This window comes from Apodemus sylvaticus, chromosome 21 (assembly GCF_947179515.1).
Source record: "Apodemus sylvaticus chromosome 21, mApoSyl1.1, whole genome shotgun sequence".
Lineage (NCBI taxonomy): Eukaryota > Metazoa > Chordata > Mammalia > Rodentia > Muridae > Apodemus > Apodemus sylvaticus.
Genome location: NC_067492.1, coordinates 23,320,334 through 23,340,430, shown reverse-complemented (window position 1 = coordinate 23,340,430; position 20,097 = coordinate 23,320,334). Strand labels below are relative to the sequence as shown.

General features: G+C 44.7%; 1 protein-coding gene across 4 annotated transcripts in view; it reads left to right on the top strand.

Annotated features, from left to right (window-relative positions):
* Positions 1 to 40: 40 nt before the first annotated feature.
* Positions 41 to 20,097, top strand: part of Prmt7 (protein arginine methyltransferase 7) — a 37,800-nt gene continuing 17,743 nt past the window's right edge. Inside the window, exons 1-5 of one of the 4 annotated variants that reach the window (XM_052166126.1) lie at positions 41 to 131; positions 1,412 to 1,606; positions 6,006 to 6,042; positions 9,725 to 9,874; positions 13,612 to 13,720. In XM_052166126.1, coding sequence (XP_052022086.1) covers positions 1,512 to 1,606; positions 6,006 to 6,042; positions 9,725 to 9,874; positions 13,612 to 13,720 — 391 coding nt within the window. In that variant the 5' untranslated portion in view covers positions 41 to 131; positions 1,412 to 1,511. Of the gene's footprint in view, positions 132 to 284; positions 304 to 1,411; positions 1,607 to 6,005; positions 6,054 to 9,724; positions 9,875 to 13,611; positions 13,721 to 20,097 lie in introns of those variants that run through there. The other 3 variants (XM_052166127.1, XM_052166128.1, XM_052166129.1) reach the window with 3 other exon arrangements.

Below are 20,097 nucleotides of genomic sequence, written 5' to 3'. Positions count from 1 at the left end.
CGGGATTTGTATCCAGTTCTACAGAGGGCGGAGCCTCGTGAAACGTCACTCGACGTCCCGACGCCCCGCCCCCAGTGGGTGAGGCAAAATGGCCGCGCGATTGGCGGCGTGTGGAGTGCTTTCCACTGTGGGTGAGCTGTTGGGCATGCTGGGGAGGTAGGGCCGTGGCTGGTCCTGGGTGCAGTCAGTCTTCGGGCCTCATTTTTAGGGCTCTGGCGTGGGAATATTCTGGTTTCCGGTATCCTTATCTTCTAGACTTCTCCGGAGTCCACGTGGAGTTAGTTGTTCAAGCACCTTGAACAGGTCTGCCACAGCAGTCCGCGTGGGTGTTTGTTCTTTCTCACTGTCGCCAAGCGCAGAGCAGGGTCAGAGGCGCAGGACTTGTGCTAGAAGCCTCGCCCCAGCCACCCAAACCCGGACCTCAGGTGTATGCAGCTCCTCCAACCCAACCGGGAACGGTTCGGTCCCGGAACCGTTCAGGCGGTTCTGATTCGGGGTGGCTTTCTCAGTCGGTATTCTGAGTAGTTGAAAACCATTCAGTTCCCAACACTTGCCCGGAGCAGTGCCATAAGTGTGTGTACCCTAGGTGGACATGCTTTTGATTAAAAACTCTGGATTGGCCCTCAGTGCATTTTTAAGTGTATTCTTAGTTAAACCCTAGCGACATCACAGATTTATGTCGAGGAATAACCGCTTCTGCGCTTTTACTAATGTTAGCTCATTGCTTGGCTAACCCTGCCTTCTCCCTTGCTTTCACTTGAGGGCTGGACCCTGATGCACTTGTGAGGTCCTTTTAATTATGCTGGAATTTCAGGAAAGTGTTAAACCTTCCAAACTGCATTATATATTTACTGTAGAGTCCCTTCCTCTCCCTTTCAGACCGGATCTCATTGTGTAGTTCTGACAGGCATGGAATTCATAGAGATCTTCCTGCCTCTGCTTTTCCAGTGCTAGAATCAAAGACACGCACCATCACGTTGTTGTATTTTGTTCTTGTTTTATAACAAGGTCTCACAGCGTAGCCCAGGCTGGCATCAACCTTCAGTTACTTCTGCCTTGGTTTCCTAAGTGCTGAGATTGTAGACATGAACTACCATAACTGGCTTTTATTATAGATTTTGATGGTATATCCTGTATACAGAATGAAATTACTCTTGCTAGAAATATCAAAATGCTCACTAATTTTCCTTTGAGATGGGCTGTCACTATGTGGTTCTTGTTGGCCTAGAACTTGCTGGGTAGACCATGTTGACTTTGAACTTAAACAGAGATCTACCTGTCTCTGCCTCCCCAGAGCGGAAATGGAAGCTCTGTGTTATCATTAATAAAAAATCATAAGCAACGTTGACATTTTTGTCTGTTTCTTGATTTTTTTTCCTCTTTGTTTTCTTGTCCTTTGCCTCCATCCTAGGCATGATAATTGATTAGGTTTCTGGTATCACGATCTATTCCTAAGAAGTAAACTGACAAGCCCATATTTCTGTGCAAACGCTGAAGAACCAGCTCACACCATGAAGGTCTTCTGTGGTCGTGCCAATCCAACCACGGGATCCCTGGAATGGCTGGAGGAGGATGAACATTATGACTACCACCAGGAAATTGCCAGGTACCAAGGGTTGCCTCTCAGTTGGCTACAGGTCTTTCGGGCTCACCGATGTTAATTTAGTTTTGAAGAAGATTCTGGAAATTGTTTTCCGAGCAGTTGAGACGTTAGGAGAACAGAACCCTTGCTAAGAGGACTGTGGAAAAGTGGGTTGGAGAGAGGAACGGTGAGTGGTTCCTGCAGTCCTAACGTGGAAGCAGTGGAGTGAGAGAGGGAGAGCAGCGTGGGTCACCCACTGCATGCTGTAAGACGGGAAGTTGAAGAAGCATCAAGGTTTTCTCCTGGTTAGATGGCTGGGTAGGTGGGACGCCCTCCTGAGAGGAGAGGTGTTATGGTCCAGACATTCCCGTGACGCTAGAGGTAGAAGGAAGCGAAGCGTGAGTGTGGAGAATTTGCAGAGCTTGGTAAAGATGAAATTGAGAGACGTTGCAGCATCTCAGTGAAAGAGGTTATATAAGGAATGTAAGAAACCAGGATTAGCTGAGGAGGCTTGAAGCAAAGCCAGAAGGAAAGTTAGGATGGAAGGAAAGAGATGTTCGGGAAGGGGAGTTACTTAGGGCTGGCTGCTAGGAAGTTCCGACTACTGATGCCATTAGCAACAGCAGTGCGCAGGCGTGAGGAGGGTGCGCTCTGGCGGCTTGCTAACACCAGGCAGTGGCGAGTGAGCCTGAGAGACGGTGCTGCACTTAAGACGGTGGGCAGCTCAGCCTCCGGAAGATCGCTCCCAAAGGCTTGCCGCCCCTTCGGGACACTGGGCGCTTGCACTCACAGGCATACTCATACATGTATGATTAAAGATAAAATATTTTTTGAGATATCATCTATTGGCTTTTTTTTTTTTTGAGACAGTAGAGGGCAGCAGAACCTTCTGCTACTAGAGTTAAACAGTTGTGAGCCACCATGTGGGTGCTCAGAATCAAACCGTGGTCTTCTGGAAGTAACTTGTAACTGCTGAGCCATCTAGCACCTATATTAAATCGTTGTTTTTTTTTTTTTTGTTTATTTTTTTTTTAGTAGGTAGGGCAGATGGAGACACAGATCAGTTGGTAAAAGGGTTGTATGACCGTAGTTCACTTTCTAGAATGGCCTGAGTTTTCTTTTATTTTTTTCGTTATGTTTTGTTTTTTGAGATGGAGTCTCTTTAGCACTGCCTGTCATGGAATTCATTATTTTGACCAAAGTGGCCTTGACCTCTGATCCACTTTGTTCTCCCTACCAGGGCCCCCACCCCTTTAAATTTATTGATATATATGTGTGTGTGAGTGTTTTACCTGCATGTTTGCCTGTGCCTGGTGTCCACCAAGGCCAGAGAGGTCATCAGATTTCCTGGAACCAGAATTACAGGTGGTTGTAAACAACCATATGGGTGCTGGGCATCAAACCCAGAGCAGCAAGTCTCTTTAATGGCTCAGTCATCTCTCTAGCCCTTGGAATCAATATTAACAACAGAACAAGCCAGTTGTGGTGTCAAAAGCTTTAGGAATAGCTACAGGGGGTGGACAGAGGAGAGTCAAGAGTTGGAGGCTACCTGGGATACACATTTTAAGCCAAGTGGTGGTAGCTCACGCCTTTAATCTCAGTACTTGAGAATCAGAGGCAGGCAGATCTTAGAGTTTCAGGCTAGCTACAGAGTGAATTCCAGGACTGCCAGGGCTACATGAGAAATCCTGTCTCCAAAAACTTAAGGAAAACAAAACAAAAAGTGTGTGTGGTGACACCTGCTTGTCACCTCAGAGTCAGGAGGATCCCTGGGGCTTGTTGGTCAGCCAACTTAGTCCAGGCCAGCAAGAGACCCTGACTCAAAGGAAATGACAGTACTTAAGAGGATGACTGGAGATTTCCCTCCACTTTTTATATGATTTTACAGACATGTACTTGTGTACCCCCACACGTGAATGGTCATACAACATACAAAATGGGTAGGGAGCACATTTTCAACAGTGTGAATTTATCTTAGGTTGCAATCCTAATTAACACCAAAAAAATTATTTATTTCTTTTTTTAATTCTTAGCTTCGTTGGTTTATTCTCATTCAGAAATATCAAAACATCGAAAACATATATGTCTATCAACATTGGTAGGCAAGCCTATGGTATATCTATGTAGGGGAATGCATATGGTGCAGCTGGGAAAACAGATATGTTCTTTATTTTCATTTCATTCTCCACTGGTGGAGTGAGCTTCACAGTATATCATGAAAAAAGCGAGTGTATAATTATGCCACTTTGTGTCAGGAATAGGGTGAAATGTGTTGCTTATTTTTGTAAGCAGCAGGACTGGAAGTATACACTGGAAACCTAGGAAAACCAGCTTTAGACTATCAGCTGCCAGTGGGGTGGCTGTGTGTGTGTTGCGGTTGGTTAGTGTTGAGGCGTCACAGTTAGAATCACCTGAGTAGCTGCACCTAAAGAATCTTCCCGATTGCCGTGGATGAAGTCGGAGGATGTTTTAGAAACTAGTGCCTTTGCTTGGCTCTTCCTCTTGCCAGTGAGTCGGGTTGTTCTGCTGCTTCCTTCTCTAACAGCAGAACCAGTGTTTCCAAGCCTTCAAGTGAGAACATGAACCCACCACTCTCCAAGAACTTACCCAGCTTCAGGTGTCAGAGTGGAACTACTGAGGCACCCCACCTTGTGGACTAAGTAACTCCTGCTCATAGCCCCCCAATGAGTGACAGCTGTTCTGCGACGCCTAACTTTTCAAGACACCCAACTTTAAAGACCAGTAGTTACTTCCCTCTGAAACACCCCTTTTCATCTGGTTGCTCCCAGAAGATGCCACCCACAGTCAGGGTGTATTTTGTCGCCCCATCCAAAGGCAATCAGGAAAATTCTTCAGGCGCAGCTACTCAGGTGATTCTAATTGTGGTAAGACCTGCCCTACAGACTACCTACAGGCCAGCTTAATCTAGATAATTCCTTGTTCAGACTGACTTCCTTTTCAGGTGCTTCTAGGTTGTATCAAGTTGACAGTTAAAACTAAGCAGTCCAAGCTGGTGTTAGCATCTATCTTTAATCTCAGCACTTGGGATGCAGAGGCAGGTGGCTTTCCCTGTGCTGAAGGACAACCTGGTCTGTGTATCCAGTTCCAGGCCAGCTGGGGCTTGATAGTGGAGACCCTGTCTCAAAAATAAGAGACAAAAAACTAATCAGTACAGTGGAACATAGAGACTGAAGTGAGGTTTCTAAGGATTGTACTCTCCCCTTCATTTAAAGCATGCTAGGCAGGTAAGTACTCTGTCACTGAGTGGCAACCCCAGTCCCCTCCTAAGCTTGGGGGGAAGAAGGTAGCACAGGAAGAACTGTAAGGTGATTTCAAAGGAAATAGAAAATATGGCTCTGCCTTCCCTCCGTGACACCGTGTTTACCCACTCATTTCCCCTGGAAGTGATGTGAACTTCAGAGCCTGGTGACCCTCACATGTACACACCCATCCTTTCCCAGTTCCTCTCACTGGTATGGATGTATGGGGTTGTTCTAAGGCATACATGTATTATTCCATGTTATGTCATGCGTTAGGATTGTTGAGTTCAGGATGTCCATGGTTATAGGTGACTATTACAGGCTCTCTGTGATGGGCTAGTGAAGTAGGCCAGCAGGGTAAAGGTGTTTGCCAGCAATACTGACACATGAGTTCGATTCCAAGGGCCCATGTAAATGTGGAAGGAAAGAACTGTCTCAGGTATATGTCCTTTGACAGCCAGATGTACACGCACATAGGTAAATAGACACAAATTTCATCTTTGGGGTCTGAGAAGAACATCTGCTCTGAGATGATGTTTTGCAATGACGATAACCAACCTTACAAAATAAAATTTGGGGGCTGACAGGATGGCTCAGTGGGTACAGGTGCTTCCTGCCAAGCCTTAAGACTTGAGCTCAATTTTTAGAATGCACATGGTAGAAGGAAAGTGCCAACTTCCACAAAATTGTGTTTGAACCATCACACATATGCCGTGCTGGATGTTTTCCCTGACCCAAATAAATGAGTAGATTATTTATTTATTTATTTATTTAAGACAAAGTCTCACTATGTAGACCATGTTGGTCTCAAACTCACAGAGACCCACCTGCTTCTGTCTTCCATGTCCTGGGAGTAAAGATGAGTGATATTTAAAACACTTAGTTTTTTAAAGAGGTTTTTTTGAGACTTCTTTGGTATATAATCTATACTAGCCTTAAACTTACTCTCTTTCCTCAGTGTGAACCAGGCTTGAGCCAATCTCAAATGTCTTGAAATGCTTGAGATTACAGGCTTGAGCCACCATACCAGGCTATTAAATATTTAAAAATGGCTGACACACTTGTTCCGTCCAATTGAGGACAGCGTTTATAGGAGGGATGTGCTCATGCGTGTCTTTATTAGCAAAGGTTTCTGACTCACTGTCTCTTTCTTATCTTTTAAGGTCATCCTATGCTGACATGCTGCATGACAAAGACAGAGTAAGTGTAAAGTAAGCCATATTGTAAGTCTCCCTGTCTAGCCCTGGATGGCCATGCTGACCTCCAGCTCAGAGATGCCACCTTTCCCTGCCTCCAGGCTTGATGGTGCTGGGGTTAAAGCTGAGCCCATCGTGACTGACGATAATAATCCTGCTGTGGGATTTGGAATCTTGGATTATAAAGTCAGAAGCTCCGGCAGAAATCAGGACATTCAGTGATACTGAGAGATGTATGGTATAATAGAAAGTCTTCAGGATGTTGCATCTGCTTCTGCCTGTTGTTCCTCTCAGCTTTATCAGGGTACAGCTGACAAGGGCTGGGTAGATGGCTAGTTGCTTGAGGCTCACTGAGAGACTTGGTCTCAAATACTGTGGAATTTGATAGAGGAAGACACCGAGTTTCTATCTTCTGCACGGGCGCATATGAAAGCAGGCACAAGCACACCTATCCATGTATATAGTACAATTAATAAGTAAATGTCTTGTATATTTATTGGTACAATGTAATGTTTTAACTGTGTGTGTGTATGTGTGTGCATATACACACATTCTGAAGTGATTAAATCAAAGAACTTGTAATCTGTCATTTACATGCTTACATTTTCCCTTTGGTGATAAGTGGAGAACATTTAAAATCTACCTTCAATAGAATATGTGCTATGTTAACATTTGACTGCAGTCACAGTGTTGAGAGAAATCGCTCGTCCTGTGTGACAGACGTTTTCTGCCCTTTGACTAATATCCCCTCAGCTTCCAATAGTTATCACTGTGCTCTCAAGTTTGATTTGTGTAGATTATGCACACCAGTCCCAAACGTATAATATGTGTCTTTCTGTGTCTTGATTATTACTTGTCTCACTTGACAGGACTCTCACTATTTTCAAAATGTGTCAAAAAGAAATTGCCAAAATTTCTTTTATTTTTAAGACTAAATGAATACTAGGTCATTTTGGAGGAATAAATTAGTTTGGTGATGATGCCTCTGCCATTGATTTGTGATCTGGAAAAAAGCATGTGCTGCCCTCGTCAACCTTGCTTGCTCAGTGTTAAAGCGAGTCTGCTGTAGAGGGTCAAATCTGAGTCCATTCAATCACATGTGGAGGTCCTAAGGACACTGTTGTGAAGTACACTTTAGCCACCATTGCAGAGTCACATTTTGTGTTTCCTTTTTCTCGGGTGCTGTTTTGTTTTTCTTTTCCATTTATTTGAATTGTGGAGCCATCTAGTTCTAATTTTACAGTGAGTTGTTGTTTGCGGGGTGCTGGCAGATGTGAGCAAGGTACAGACATGTATGTATGAAAACGTTTTAATGAACCTGCTGCCCCTGTTTTAGAAGGTAATATCTTAACATACCCCAAGCTGGCCATGAACTCACTATAACCACCTGGCTGCACACTCACAGGAGTTCTTGGATCTTGGCTTCTCAACGCTGGGATTACAAGTCTACACTATCACACTGTACTCTGAAACCCATCGTTTTCAACTAAGTTGATAATGATGATAATATCTTAGTTACTTTTCCTGTCCTGATAAAATACTCTGATAAAATCTATTTTAGGGAAAAGGTTCACAGTCGGGTTATAGTGTAGCGGGCACGGGGTAGTCATGGCTCTGGGAGCTTGGTGCAGACGGTCAGTGCATCCACAGTGAAGACGCAAGATGGCTCACTGAGTAAAGACACGTGCAGCAGCTAACCCTTCCTCAGATAGTGTTCCAACGGTTGCGTAAAGGAAAGCCTCCTACAGTTCTCTGTTACAGAGTCGAGATTCTTAAGTTTTTGTTTTTAGACAGTCTGATTGTGCTGCGTTGGCTGGCCTGGAACTCACTGGTAGACTAGCTGGCCTTGAGTTCATATCCTTCCGCCTCCACCTCCTGAATGCTGAATTAAACTCAGGCACCAGCAACCCTAGCAATTTTAATTTATTAGTGCGTATGTTGTCTATGCAGATATATATGTGTGCAGGGATTTTGGAGGCCAGAAGAAGGTGTTATATCTCTGGAGCAAGCACTCTTAACTGCTAGGCCATGTCTTTAGCCTTAAAAGGACATTCTTGAGCACCTTTAATGTATAGATTATACTAAAGGATCTGTTAATCTTTATCAGATATCTGAGTGTGTTTGCTGAGCTAATTGGGAAAAAGCAGTCTTGGCTTTTGACTAGACAAATAATGTACCATCCTCATCTTATCATTGTAGTAATGTGTTGAGATTTTCTGAGTTTAGTGTGACCCATATAGGAAGGGTCCTTCTTACTTTAGAGGGAAGTTGGCCAAATGACATTCCATACAGTCAGCCAAGCCAGAAATACAACTCTCCCTTTGTGTGAGCCTGAAATCTATCATCAACTTATACTGGTCTTCCTACCAGTATACTGGTAAATACTTATACTGGTAACTGGTATACTGGTAACTGGTAACTGGTAAATCATTGTTCAACTTGCATTGAGTTCCTCTTCACACTCTTCTGCATGACAGCCCAGAAGTCAGTCTGAGAGCTGCCACGTGAACACTGGCAATTGGGCCTTCAAGAAAAGTCACAAGTGATCTTAAGTGGCAAGCCATGGTTCTAGCCCCCAGTAAGTTATGCTTGACATTTTAAGAATTGTTGGAATTTTTTTAGGGTGGATGTGTCATCTTGTGTTTCCATTACTGATGTATGACATTTCTAGTTTTTTTCACATTTTATCAACATTCACTATTTTAGAGGCTGGTATATAGCTCAGTAGAATAGTTGCCTAGCATACGAGAGGTCCTGAGTGATACCCAGCACTGGGAAATAAAAGAAATCAACATGTAGTGCTTAAACTTAGAAACACACAACCAATAGCAACAACAAAAACCCTACCCCAAACCAAAACCCCTTTTTATAAATGGGTTGTAGGATGGCTTATCAGGTAAGGCTGCTTGTCCTCAAAACTGGCAACCTCAGCTCAGTCCCTAGAGCCTACACAGTAGGAGGAGAGAACTGACTCCTACAAATGTCTTGTGATGTACACAGATGGCATAATGTGTGCACGTACATCCTCCACCCCACACAAAGATAAATAAATGTATGTGAAAACTATTTTTAAAATTATTTATTGGGGCTGTGAGATGGCTCAGGGGTTAAGCGCACTCCAGAGTACTCAGGTTTAGTGCAGTGTTCAGTGAGCACATAAAACAAGTTTAACTGTGGTCTGGGACTGACAGAAGCAGGTGTTTAGGATTTCCAGACGTTGGCCTTGGGGGAGGAGGCGGTGTTGTTGTGGGCCCCTGCTTTCACCTCTCAGAGAATTAGTGCTTAGGCTTTGGTGCTGCTCTGAGGCACCAGGAGGCTATTTGTTGGGGTGTTGGGAGAAGAGGGACTGGAACCAGCTGCCTGCAGGAACCTGGTCAGAACTGCATTCCTACAGGAAGCACATACTTTCTCCCTGCTCCTACCTGCCATTTAATTTCCCCATTTCCTATACCATTAAAAAGGACAGTGGTTTATAGTCTCTCCAGCATTCCTAAACAGGAATAGAAGACAGGGCAGAGAGAGAGTCACCTATCTTGGGCAGGAGGCAGACTTGGTGATCTTGGAGTCTTGTCTAGCTTAGCTGGCAATGCTGACATCTAGAGGCTACACAGGACGTAGGGTCGCCTCTGTATAGCACATTTTCACTTACTTATGATAACGTGACAGACATTTTCCCTTTTTCGTAGAATATAAAATACTACCAGGGCATCCGGGCAGCTGTGAGCAGGGTGAAAGACAGAGGACAGACGGCCTTGGTTCTTGACATTGGCACTGGCACAGGCCTCTTGTCGATGATGGCAGTTACTGCAGGGGCTGACTTCTGCTATGCTATCGAGGTAAGCTGTGTTCTTCGGTAATGTGTCATCTGTCTTACATAAGGACCTTTAGGTCCTCGGGGTCTCCTGGTCTGTTGACAAACACATGCCAAGCACATGACCAGCTTCCCCACACATAGAGATGGGGCACATGGGCTTCCTTTCTCCAGGGTTGTTGTTGTTGTTGTTGTTGTTGTTGTTTCTCTTCCTCCTCCTTCTCTGAAACAGTGTTTTTTCAGACTTGGCTGTATGAGAATCCCTGGGGAGTTTTACAAAATAGTTACGTGGCTGGAAAGATGGCTTAGTGGGAAATCAGGGTTCAGGTCATCCTGGGCCTCTGACAGATCTTGTCCAATCTGAGCTACCACAAACACTCTTAAAATGACATCAGTTTAACTTCTTTCTTTAATAAAATATTAATCATCTTATTCTAATGAAAATGTAAATAGTATACACTATAACAGGAAATGTGGTAAATGAATAACAATAGTAGCTTAAATAATCTAAAAAGTTTTGGTCACATAAAATCCTGAGGTCAACAGTAGAATGTGTTCTTCTTAGACTCCTTCTAGCTGTCCACCCTATCATCCCTACAGTGTGGCCCTAATCTCACAGTATTTGGGATGGTATAATAGATGGATCAATGGTTAGAAATATGACTAGTCCTGGAAACCTGATGACCCAGGTTTGACCCCCTGGATCTCCCAATGAAAAGAGAGAATAGAGCCCCAAGGTTGTCCTCTGACCTCCACATGCACTCTGTGGTACATGTACACTCATGCACACAATAATAAAGATAATATTTATTAATTTATTTAATTTGCTTTTTGAGACAGGTTCTCTACATAGTCCTGGTTGTCCTAGAACTCACTATATAGGCCAGACTGGCCTCAAACTCAGAGTTCCACCTGCTTCTGGCCCCAACCTCAGTCTTAGGATTAAAGGTGTGTGCCACTACACCCTGATTTTATCAATGTCTTTGAAAGATGAGCATAGGCTGAAGAGATAGCTCATGATAAGTAAGAGCTTGTACTGCTCTTTAGAGAGCTAGCACACATGTCTGGCAGCTCACAGCTCCAGCTCCAGGGGGAATCTAACATCTTTGGCATTTGGTGCCCTGGTGCATGTTCATAACACACAGACACACACACAAGAGGGCAGTAAATCGCCTAATCTAGCATGTAAGCATGTAAGCATGGGTCCTTGGAAGAGCAGTATGTGCTTTTGAGCACTGACTTTATCAGCCCCTAATTTTTTTAAGAGATTATTTTTATTTATTTGTGTGTGTGTGTGTGTGTGTGTGTATTGTGTATGTGTGTGTGCGCGAGTGTGCATGTACTCATATTGCTGGCCTCAGACTGAAAGAGGGCGTCAGGTCCAGTTATGCATGCTTCTAGCTGACTGATGTGGGTACTGGGACTGACGTCTGGTTTCCTGTGAGGCAGGAAGTACTCCTGAGCTATCGCGTGTCTGTATGAGTCTTTTTTACTGTTCCGGGTTGCAGGCTGCCTTCCTTTGAAGGCTATACCTCTGCTGGCTGCACAGAGCTGCCAAAGAGACGCTGGGGATGTCAGACAGGAGAACACGATCCCAACTTATTTTCTCTTTTAAAAGGAGCAGAGTTTTCATAGACATTTCTGGCAAATCTCTCCTTGTATCTATAATTGGCCAAAATAATTGACAAAGGGGATTTAGTTCCCCTCAAGCCAGATGGGGTCATCGCTTTAAAAGCAAGCCAGTTCCCATACTGCACCAGTGCCCTGTTCTGAGGGAGGGAACAGTAGGTGTGGGGAAGTCTACAGTGTTCATGTCTGTTCATGTTTAGGCTGAGAGGATAGTCTGTTTGGGTTTGCCTGTTTGTGTGCATGCATGTGGAGGCCAGAGGCTGCCACTGGTGTCCTCCTCCGTCTGTCTCCACCTTACATATTGATGTAGGGCCACTTGACTCTGAGCCAGCGCCAGCCGATCCTGCTCATTTCAGCTGAGCATCTTGTTCCTAGGGTCAGGCTCCTAGGTTCTGGGATTACAGAGGAACGGCTCCACCCATGCAGGATTTACATGGATGGCGAATTCTGAGTCCCTGTTCTCATACCTGCACTGCTGCCTTAGTTTCATTTTCGGTTTGACAGAAGCACTTTAGGGGTAAAAGGGTTCCTTGTTCACAGTTCCAGGTTATCACTGGGGAGAAGTCGGGAACTTGAAGCAGCTAGTTGAGTTATATTCCTAGTCAGGAGCTGAAAGTACTGAGTGATGCATGCAGGCTTGTGCTCGGCTGCCTTCTCCCATTCAGTCCCAACCTAGTTCACGACATGGGATGGGCAGACAAGGCTAGGGAAGGGCGCTTGGCTTGTGATCATTTTAGAGGCTCAAAGTGATTGATGAGGACTGAGGGTTTGAGGGCAGAGACCACATGTGAAAAAAACTACACTTTAGAAATGATTGTCGGCGGGCAGTGGTGGCGTGCACCTTTAATCCCAGCACTTGGGATGCGGAGGCAGGCGGATTTCTGAGTTCGAGGCCAGCCTGGTCTACACAGAGAAACCCTGTCTCGAAAAACAAACAGCCTGTGAGTTCCAGGACAGCCAGGGCTACACAGAGAAACCCTGTTTCGAAAAACAAACAAACAAAAGAAAAAGAAATGATTGTCCCCTCCACCCACCCACCCACCCACCCACCCCAGCAGAGTACGCAGTCTTTACAAAAGAATATGGCTTTTCTTGATAGTATAAAAACCAGAGTCATTTTAATAGTAGAAAATACAGAAAAAGTTTAGAAAAAAAATGAAAATATCCTGTTATTTGTTTCCACTTTGTATTCATGGGAGTTTTGTGTTTTTATGGTTAGACATCCGTAACCATAACCATTTATGACATCTGTGACATCCAGACTAGGCAGGTTGAAAAGTCAGGATGAGAGGGGCTAGAGAACGGTTCCACAGCTCAGGACTTCTGGAGAAAAAACTTGGTGCTTCCCTGTGGGTTGTGTTTGTGTGCTTGCTTTACACACTAGGCGCTGGTGTGGCCCAGGCTGGCCTCAGACTTGCTATGTAGGTAGGCCGGCCTCTTCCTCCATACACTTCCAAGTGCTGAGTTACAGGCAGGGTTCCCGCACTCCAGTAGGATTCGATTGGGCAGATGAGGTGGGAAAGTTCAGACTTGCCTGTGAATGCTGGAGAGGAACATGTGGGTTGCCAAACAGTGTGGTTGGGAGAGGAAAGGGGTCTACATTGTGGAGCAGGCCGTGCTTTGGGACTGGGTCTGTCCTGAACATGCAGCTGGAGGGCCACACTAACACAAAGGAGGTGTTCCCTGGTTTGTGGGAAGCCTGTTATCTACCACGACAGCGACACCTACCGCTCTTACCAGGTAGTGCAAGATTTCTTCATTTCCACTTAGTTGTCATGAAATGGGAAGTTCTCAGTAGTACCTTGGATTTGAACTTCTATCTTTTTGTTCAAGTGGAAGGTATTGAGACAGTTTCCCTTGTAGCTCGGACTTGACTCTGATAATTTTCCTGCCTTACCGTCTTGAATTCTGGGTAGCAGACATGATAACTGGTTGGATTTCATCCTTTTATGTTCATTTTCATAACACATTTGGAGAATAAAATGCTTTTAGCGTCAGATCATGAGACCCGAATCAGCTACTACCTTGTTAGCTATGAATCCTTGAGTGGTAAGGTTTTTGTTTTTTAAATAGCACATTGCTCATTTTCTCTCCCTGTCTTCTCCTTCTCCTGCCCCCTTTTTTGATTTATAGGTTTTTAAACCTATGGCTGAAGCTGCTGTGAAGATTGTGGAGAAAAATGGCTTCAGTGATAAGATTAAAGTTATTAACAAGCATTCCACTGAGGTGACGGTTGGACCAGGTGAGCGCCATAGCTCCTGTGTGGGAAGCAGTGTGGGAAGCAGAGCTAATGAGTGCCGCAGCAGTCAGCCACACAGGGAAGGTGCTTTTCTTTAAGCATGTTGGAATTCTTGAGTAGCCCAACTTTGTGAAACTTGAGGTAGCAAGAAGTCTTTGTAGTCAGGAGTTAGAAACTTAGAAAATTCCACATGCCCCTTGACACTCGAGAGCACAGCTAAGCTGCCGGGGAGTCACAGGACAGCTGTGTGTCTTCATGGCACCACCAGATGGCCATCTTAAGAAGCAGTGTTTAGGGTTGAAGGGTATCTATTTAAAGTCAGTATTTTAAGTTACTTTCCTAATACCATCAGGATTTAATACAGTCCAGGTTGGCCTTGAGGTTGCTCTGTAGCTGAGGTTGGCCTTGGTCCTCCTGAGTACTGGAACTGTGTGCATGGTTGTGCATTGGTTTTGGTTTTCCTCATTTTGAAAAAAAAATGACTTTGGGAATGAGGATGTAGCCATTGGTAGAGTGGCTTGGGTGCATGAGGCCCTGGGTTTGATTTTCGTAAGACCCTAAAATAAAAGTAATTTAAACTAGGTTTGGGTAATCTCACCCATTTTGGAAGCTGAGCAGGAGGAAGACCCTGGGTTTCAAGTCAGCTTGGAGTACATACATAGTAAGATCTTTTCTAAAAACAACCCAAATACAGGACTGGAGAGATGGCTGAGTTTAAGAGCACTGTTTGCTCGTTTAGAGGACTTAGGCTCAATTCTTAGCGCCCACATGGTAGCTCACAATCATCCATAACTCTGGCCCGTGCCTTCTGACATTAGTGGGCACAAAGCACATACAGGTATGCAGACATACATGCAGGCAAAACATACAATAAAATCAATACATTCACCTAATTTTAAAAAAGTGTGTGTGTGTGTTCAGTTCAGGCTTCCTGAAATAAATTCCTGACTATGAAAATTCTTTTGAAGGTCTTGAGTGCTGGGATTACATATGCTGCCACACTGGGTGCACTGGGCCCATTATCTCAGTGTAAATTAATATGATGAGGATACTTCAATGAATGTATCTCCTTTAAGAATATAGTGTAGGTGAGCCGGGTGGTGGCAGCGCACACCTGTAATCCCAGCACTCTGGGAGGCAGAGGCAGGCAGATTTCTGAGGCCAGCCTGATCTACAGAGTGAGTTCCAGGACAGCCAGAGCTATACAGAGAAACCCTGTCTCGAAAAAAACCAAACCAATCAACCAAACAAAAAAGAATATAGTGTAGGGCCTGGTATTGTGCTGTTTGAATAGATATGGCCTCCATAGATTCGTGTGTTTGAATGCTTGGTTTTGAGAGCTCTCACTAGGTAGCCTTGACTGGTCTGGAACTCAAAATTGTAGATGATGGTTGGCCTCAGACTCACAGAGACCCACTTACTTCTGAATGGTCAGTGCGGGGTTAAAGGTGTGCACAGTATGCCTGGCCAGACAAAGTGACATCAAACCTGCACTGAGGAGCAAGCCCCTCACTTGAGTGTGTGTGCTGTTCTTTTCTGAAACATCACTCCTGTCTGTCTCAGCACTCCTTAAATCTATATTAAAGCTGAGTAAATTCTCGCTTTCTCCTTTCCACAGTGTCTGGGCATGGTGTGTGTAAGCTATGTATGTGTTCATGTTGTGGGTGTGCCCATGTGTGTACAGTTGAGGACCAGAGAGGAGCTGCAGGTCTCTTCCTGCATTGTTCTCTGAGACAAGATCTTCTTTTGTAGCTCTGCTGACTGGAATTCACTCTCTGACCAAGGCTGGCTTTGAACTCATAGATACACTGCCTCTGCCTCCAGAGTGCTGGGATTAAAGGGGAATGAGTACCCCCGTGCCTGGCCACCACCTTCTCTTTTGACGATCTCAGGGAACCTTGCTTGCTCTGTCAGCTGGACCGGTTGTCTAATGAGCGCCTGTGATTCCCGTCTGTCTCCCCAATGCAGGGAGGACACACTAGCTTTACATGGTCATAGGGATTTGAACTCGGGTCTTCTTGCTTTCATGGCAAGTGCTTTTACCCACTGTTGGTTTGCTTTCCTGTTGCCATGATATACCATGAGCAAACTTGGGAAGGAAGGGGTTTTACTTGCCTTACATGCCGGAGCCTGATGGTCAGTCAACATGGGAACCCCGACTGAGGGAGTGAGGATGCTTAGAGGAAAGGCAGAAAGAAGGTGCAAGAGCCAGTAGGGGGAGGGGGCTGCTGGGGACACCATGCCAGCGAGCAAGTGTGTGGTCAGTGTCCTTTAAAGGCAAGCGACACCACGAAGCGTGACCAATTCCAGGAAGATAAACAATGACTCTGAATTCTCGAGTGGCAAGTTTATGGTACACAGTATCTGTATGTTTGACTAAGGCCGTTTCCTTCAGGCTAGGACAGTCTCTCAAGGACGAGTATGTAAGCAGAGGAAATTTGTCAGATTATAACACACACCTTAAATGTCTTAATTAAAAACAAAGGCAGATGTCGGCAGACATTCATAATTAATCACATGAAGTCAGTCAAAGTTAACTCCAGAAGTGCTCTCCACACTTACGCCCATTCCGTCATCGAAGGAAGCCTAGGCAGGAACTTGAGGCAGAAACCATGGAGGGCACTGATCACTGGTTTGTTTTCAGGCCCTCCTTCAGCTACGTTTCTCATATAGTCTAGGCCCCAGTGGGCTGCGCCCTCCATATTAATCCACAATCAAAAAATGCATACAGGCTAATCTCAGGGGTGCAGTTCCTCAACTGAGGTTCTTTTTTTCCCCGAGGTGACTTTAGGTTTATGACAGCCACCAAACCATCTTCCCCAGTCTGGTGTCATTGCTTAGAAGGAACATCTTACTATTTTTAGGGCATCTAAAGTCAGTTTTCTTTCTTTCTTTAAAATATATTTTTTAAAAATGTGTGTGCTCTTGCATGTATTTCTATATATAGTGTGAGTACAGTGAAGAGGTCAGGAAAGGGTGCTGTATGTCCTGGAACTGGAGTTAGAGACGGTTGTTAACCACGGTGTGGGTGCTGGGAACTGAACCTGGTTTCCCTGAAAATGCAGCCAGTGTTTTTAACCATTGACCCATCTCTCCTGCCCCTAGACCCAGTCTTCTTTTCTTTTTCTTTTTTTTATTTTTGAGACAGGGTCTCTATGAAGCTCTGGCTGTCCTGGAAGTTGCTATGTAGACCAGGCTGGCCTTAAACACACAGATAACTGCTTGCCTCTGCCTCCCAAGCGCTGGGATTAAAGAATTGCACCACGCCCAGCTGGCCCCGTTTTCTTAACATATTAGTTAATGAAGGTGTTAGAACCTTATCTTCAGTTCAGAAATTTTTATAATTTTGGCAGAAAGTATTACCTCATACATACATACATAAATACATACATACATACATACTTATTAAAAAAATGATCTAAATTGATCATTTAGAAAAGAATGGATTAAATAATGACATCTAGAGAAAGAAGTCAGTAAATCCAGAGTAGAGCTTGTTATTTTATTGCTCACACATAGGTGCTTCGAATCACTCTGGTATAACTAATCGCCCACGCCTAACACCAGCCACTCATCTTTGATGTGCCCTATTTATTTCACTTCCTGAGTATGTTTTCCACTTCATACTCATCTCCAGGACGCATGGTCGTTCAGGCTCTAATGTCTCACACAGGCTATTAAAATAGTAAACCATTCATACTGACTGCTCATGCTACCTTTCTCAGAATTCTTTGAGGCCCCCATCCCTAACATGTAAAGTTTAATCGTTGTCCCAGGGCCCTCACATCTGCTGCCGCCTCCTCATCCCTTGCCATTTTATTCCCTTGGTGCACACCTGTGCTGAACTTGCTGCACTCTTGGCTAATCTCTCTCAGCCTCGTGGCTTTTGCTCACCTTCACCATTGCTTACCTAACTCCACTTACTTCCTGTCTTGGTTAAGGCAATGATGGAATCATGTCACTGAAGCCAGACTTTTGGCTACTTTATTGGGTTCTTTTCCCTACCTTCCTTCACCCCAATCCCTTAAAAGGCCCCAATACTAGGTAGGAGAGAAAGACAGAGGGGAAAGGGGGCATCGATCTCCTTAGACTACTGACTGGGGCATCGAGTTCCTTGGGGCAAGTTTGGTCTTCGCCGTCAGGATATCTAATTTCTTGTAGTCTCTGCACAAGACTGGACGAACCACAGCAACAGCTGGAGCAGTGGCAGCAGCCCTGTCAGGGCTCTGGCATTTTATACCTCTCAAGAGTCCCCAGAATTCCAAACTAACTGTCTGCAGCTGGCAGAGTCACTCCCTGCTTGAGCATGAGACAAATCGTAGTCAGCTGCTGCAGACAAGCTGAAGCAGCCCCACGTCCCACCCTGGGATTAAAACAAAAACATAGTCACATAACATTTCTGTGTTTTTAAAGAAACTAGAATTCTCACCACATGTCACAGCTGCTGACGTCTCTTCTGTTCCCGGAGCCACCTTCAACACCATTCTTCCTGTGATCGCACTGCTTTTTGTAAAGACTTTTTTTTTTTTGTTTGTTTTGTTTTTGTTTTTTTTGTTTTTTTTTTTTTTTTTGCTGTTTTTTGTAAAGATTTATGAGTACGCGGTAGCTGTCTTCAGATACTCCGGGAGAGGACATCAGATCCCATTACAGATGCTTGTGAGCCACCATGTGGTTGCTGGGAATTGAACTCAGGACCTCTGGAACCACTGGGCCACCTCCTCAACCCTCTGTAAAGATTATCTTTCAGTGACTGCACAGCACTGTCCTTTTGCTCTCCTGTTGTCTTCTAAGATTGCCAGCATGTTACTGAAGCCGGACTTGCTATGTAGCCCAGGCTGTCCTTAAACATACAGACCTCTGGCTTCTGCCTCCCAGGTGATGGGACTGAAGTTGTGCACTGCTGTATCCTGCCACAAGAGGGTCCTCATCAGCAAGTTAGAAGTCTTCCTCTGTTTTCCTCCTTAGCTGCCACAGTGATGCTACTTCTGCGTTCTGTTTTTTGTTTGCTTGTTTGTTTTGTTTCTTTTTTTCCAGTACCCAGTTATGTCTCCTAATTTTGCTTCTCCTTTCTCACATATTTTTAAAAATTTTTTTGGTTTTTTGGATTTTTTTTTTTTTTCCGAGACAGGGTTTCTCTGTATAGCCCTGGCTGTCCTGGAGCTCACTTTGTAGACCAGGCTGGCCTCGAACTCAGAAATCCGCCTGCCTCTACCTCCCAGAGTGCTGGGATTACAGGTGTGCCCCACCACCGCCCGGCTCTTTCTCAGATTTTTTGTTGTTGTTTACTGAGAAAGGTTCTGTCTGCTCTGTAGCCCTGGCTAGCCTCACTATGTGTGGCCTGCTGAATGTTAAGATTAGGCATATGTCGTTGTTACTTTATTACTTTCCTTCTAATTCCAAAAGTGATTTTCCCCAAGAGTCTGTTCTGACTCTGCTGTTAAAATTAGCATCTAAGTTTGGAACCTGTACCTCAGAGATGGATTGCCCTGAGTGTGTGTGGCAACAGTTGTTTGATTGTCCATTGCATTCCTGTGATAAATTAGGACACCCCTGGTGTACCTGTCCTTTCTCCAGGCCTCTCTACATCACCCCTCATACTTTTACACTCACTTGATAAATGCCAGGCTCTAAGAAGTGCTTATTAAAACTCACTGGGTCATAAAGCTTTGTTTTTATTTTAATGAAACAAATGTGGATTGTAAATCATTTCAAGTCTCATAATCACCTTAAATTTTATTTAGGAGCTAGAAATGGCAAGGTTTGGTGATGACTGACAGGGAATAATAAAGAATTAAGCTGGTGTTTGCTGACTCTCATGCACTGTTAGGCATTGTTCTTGGCACTGAGGCATGGTGGTGAATAGGCAGTCCTAGACCTAACAAATGATGCACCTTTCCGTGCAGCCTGGCCGGTGCTGCTCCCTAAGGCAGAGGCGAGCTAATGAGAGGTAGCGGATGGGGTCAGGTTGGGACAGTGTGTCCCAGCTGGGATGGAACAGTGAGAGAAGGGACAGTGTTTCTAAGCCAAGAGATGCATGTGCTTTTAACTTCCACTTTTCTTGCTAGATGTGTAAGTAAAAAGGATCCATGTGTGCGTCAGAGGAGCATGTTTTTATAACCTTTGTTACTGCCCCCTCATTTCACAGCTGAGGTGGCTAACTGGATGGTTGGAAGCCACCCTCCAGGTTCAGGCTTTCCTGCTCCCATCCTTTCTAGCCCATGTCACCGTTCTCTCTCTGCCCGCTGTGGGCCTCGCCAGTGTAATTCAAGAGCCATTAGGAATGTCTACAGCTCATTCTCCATGAGAAATAGCTCTTACCAAAATCTGTTGGCTCATTCAAAATTATAATGGTAGCAGTAACATATTTTAGAGGTTTAGAA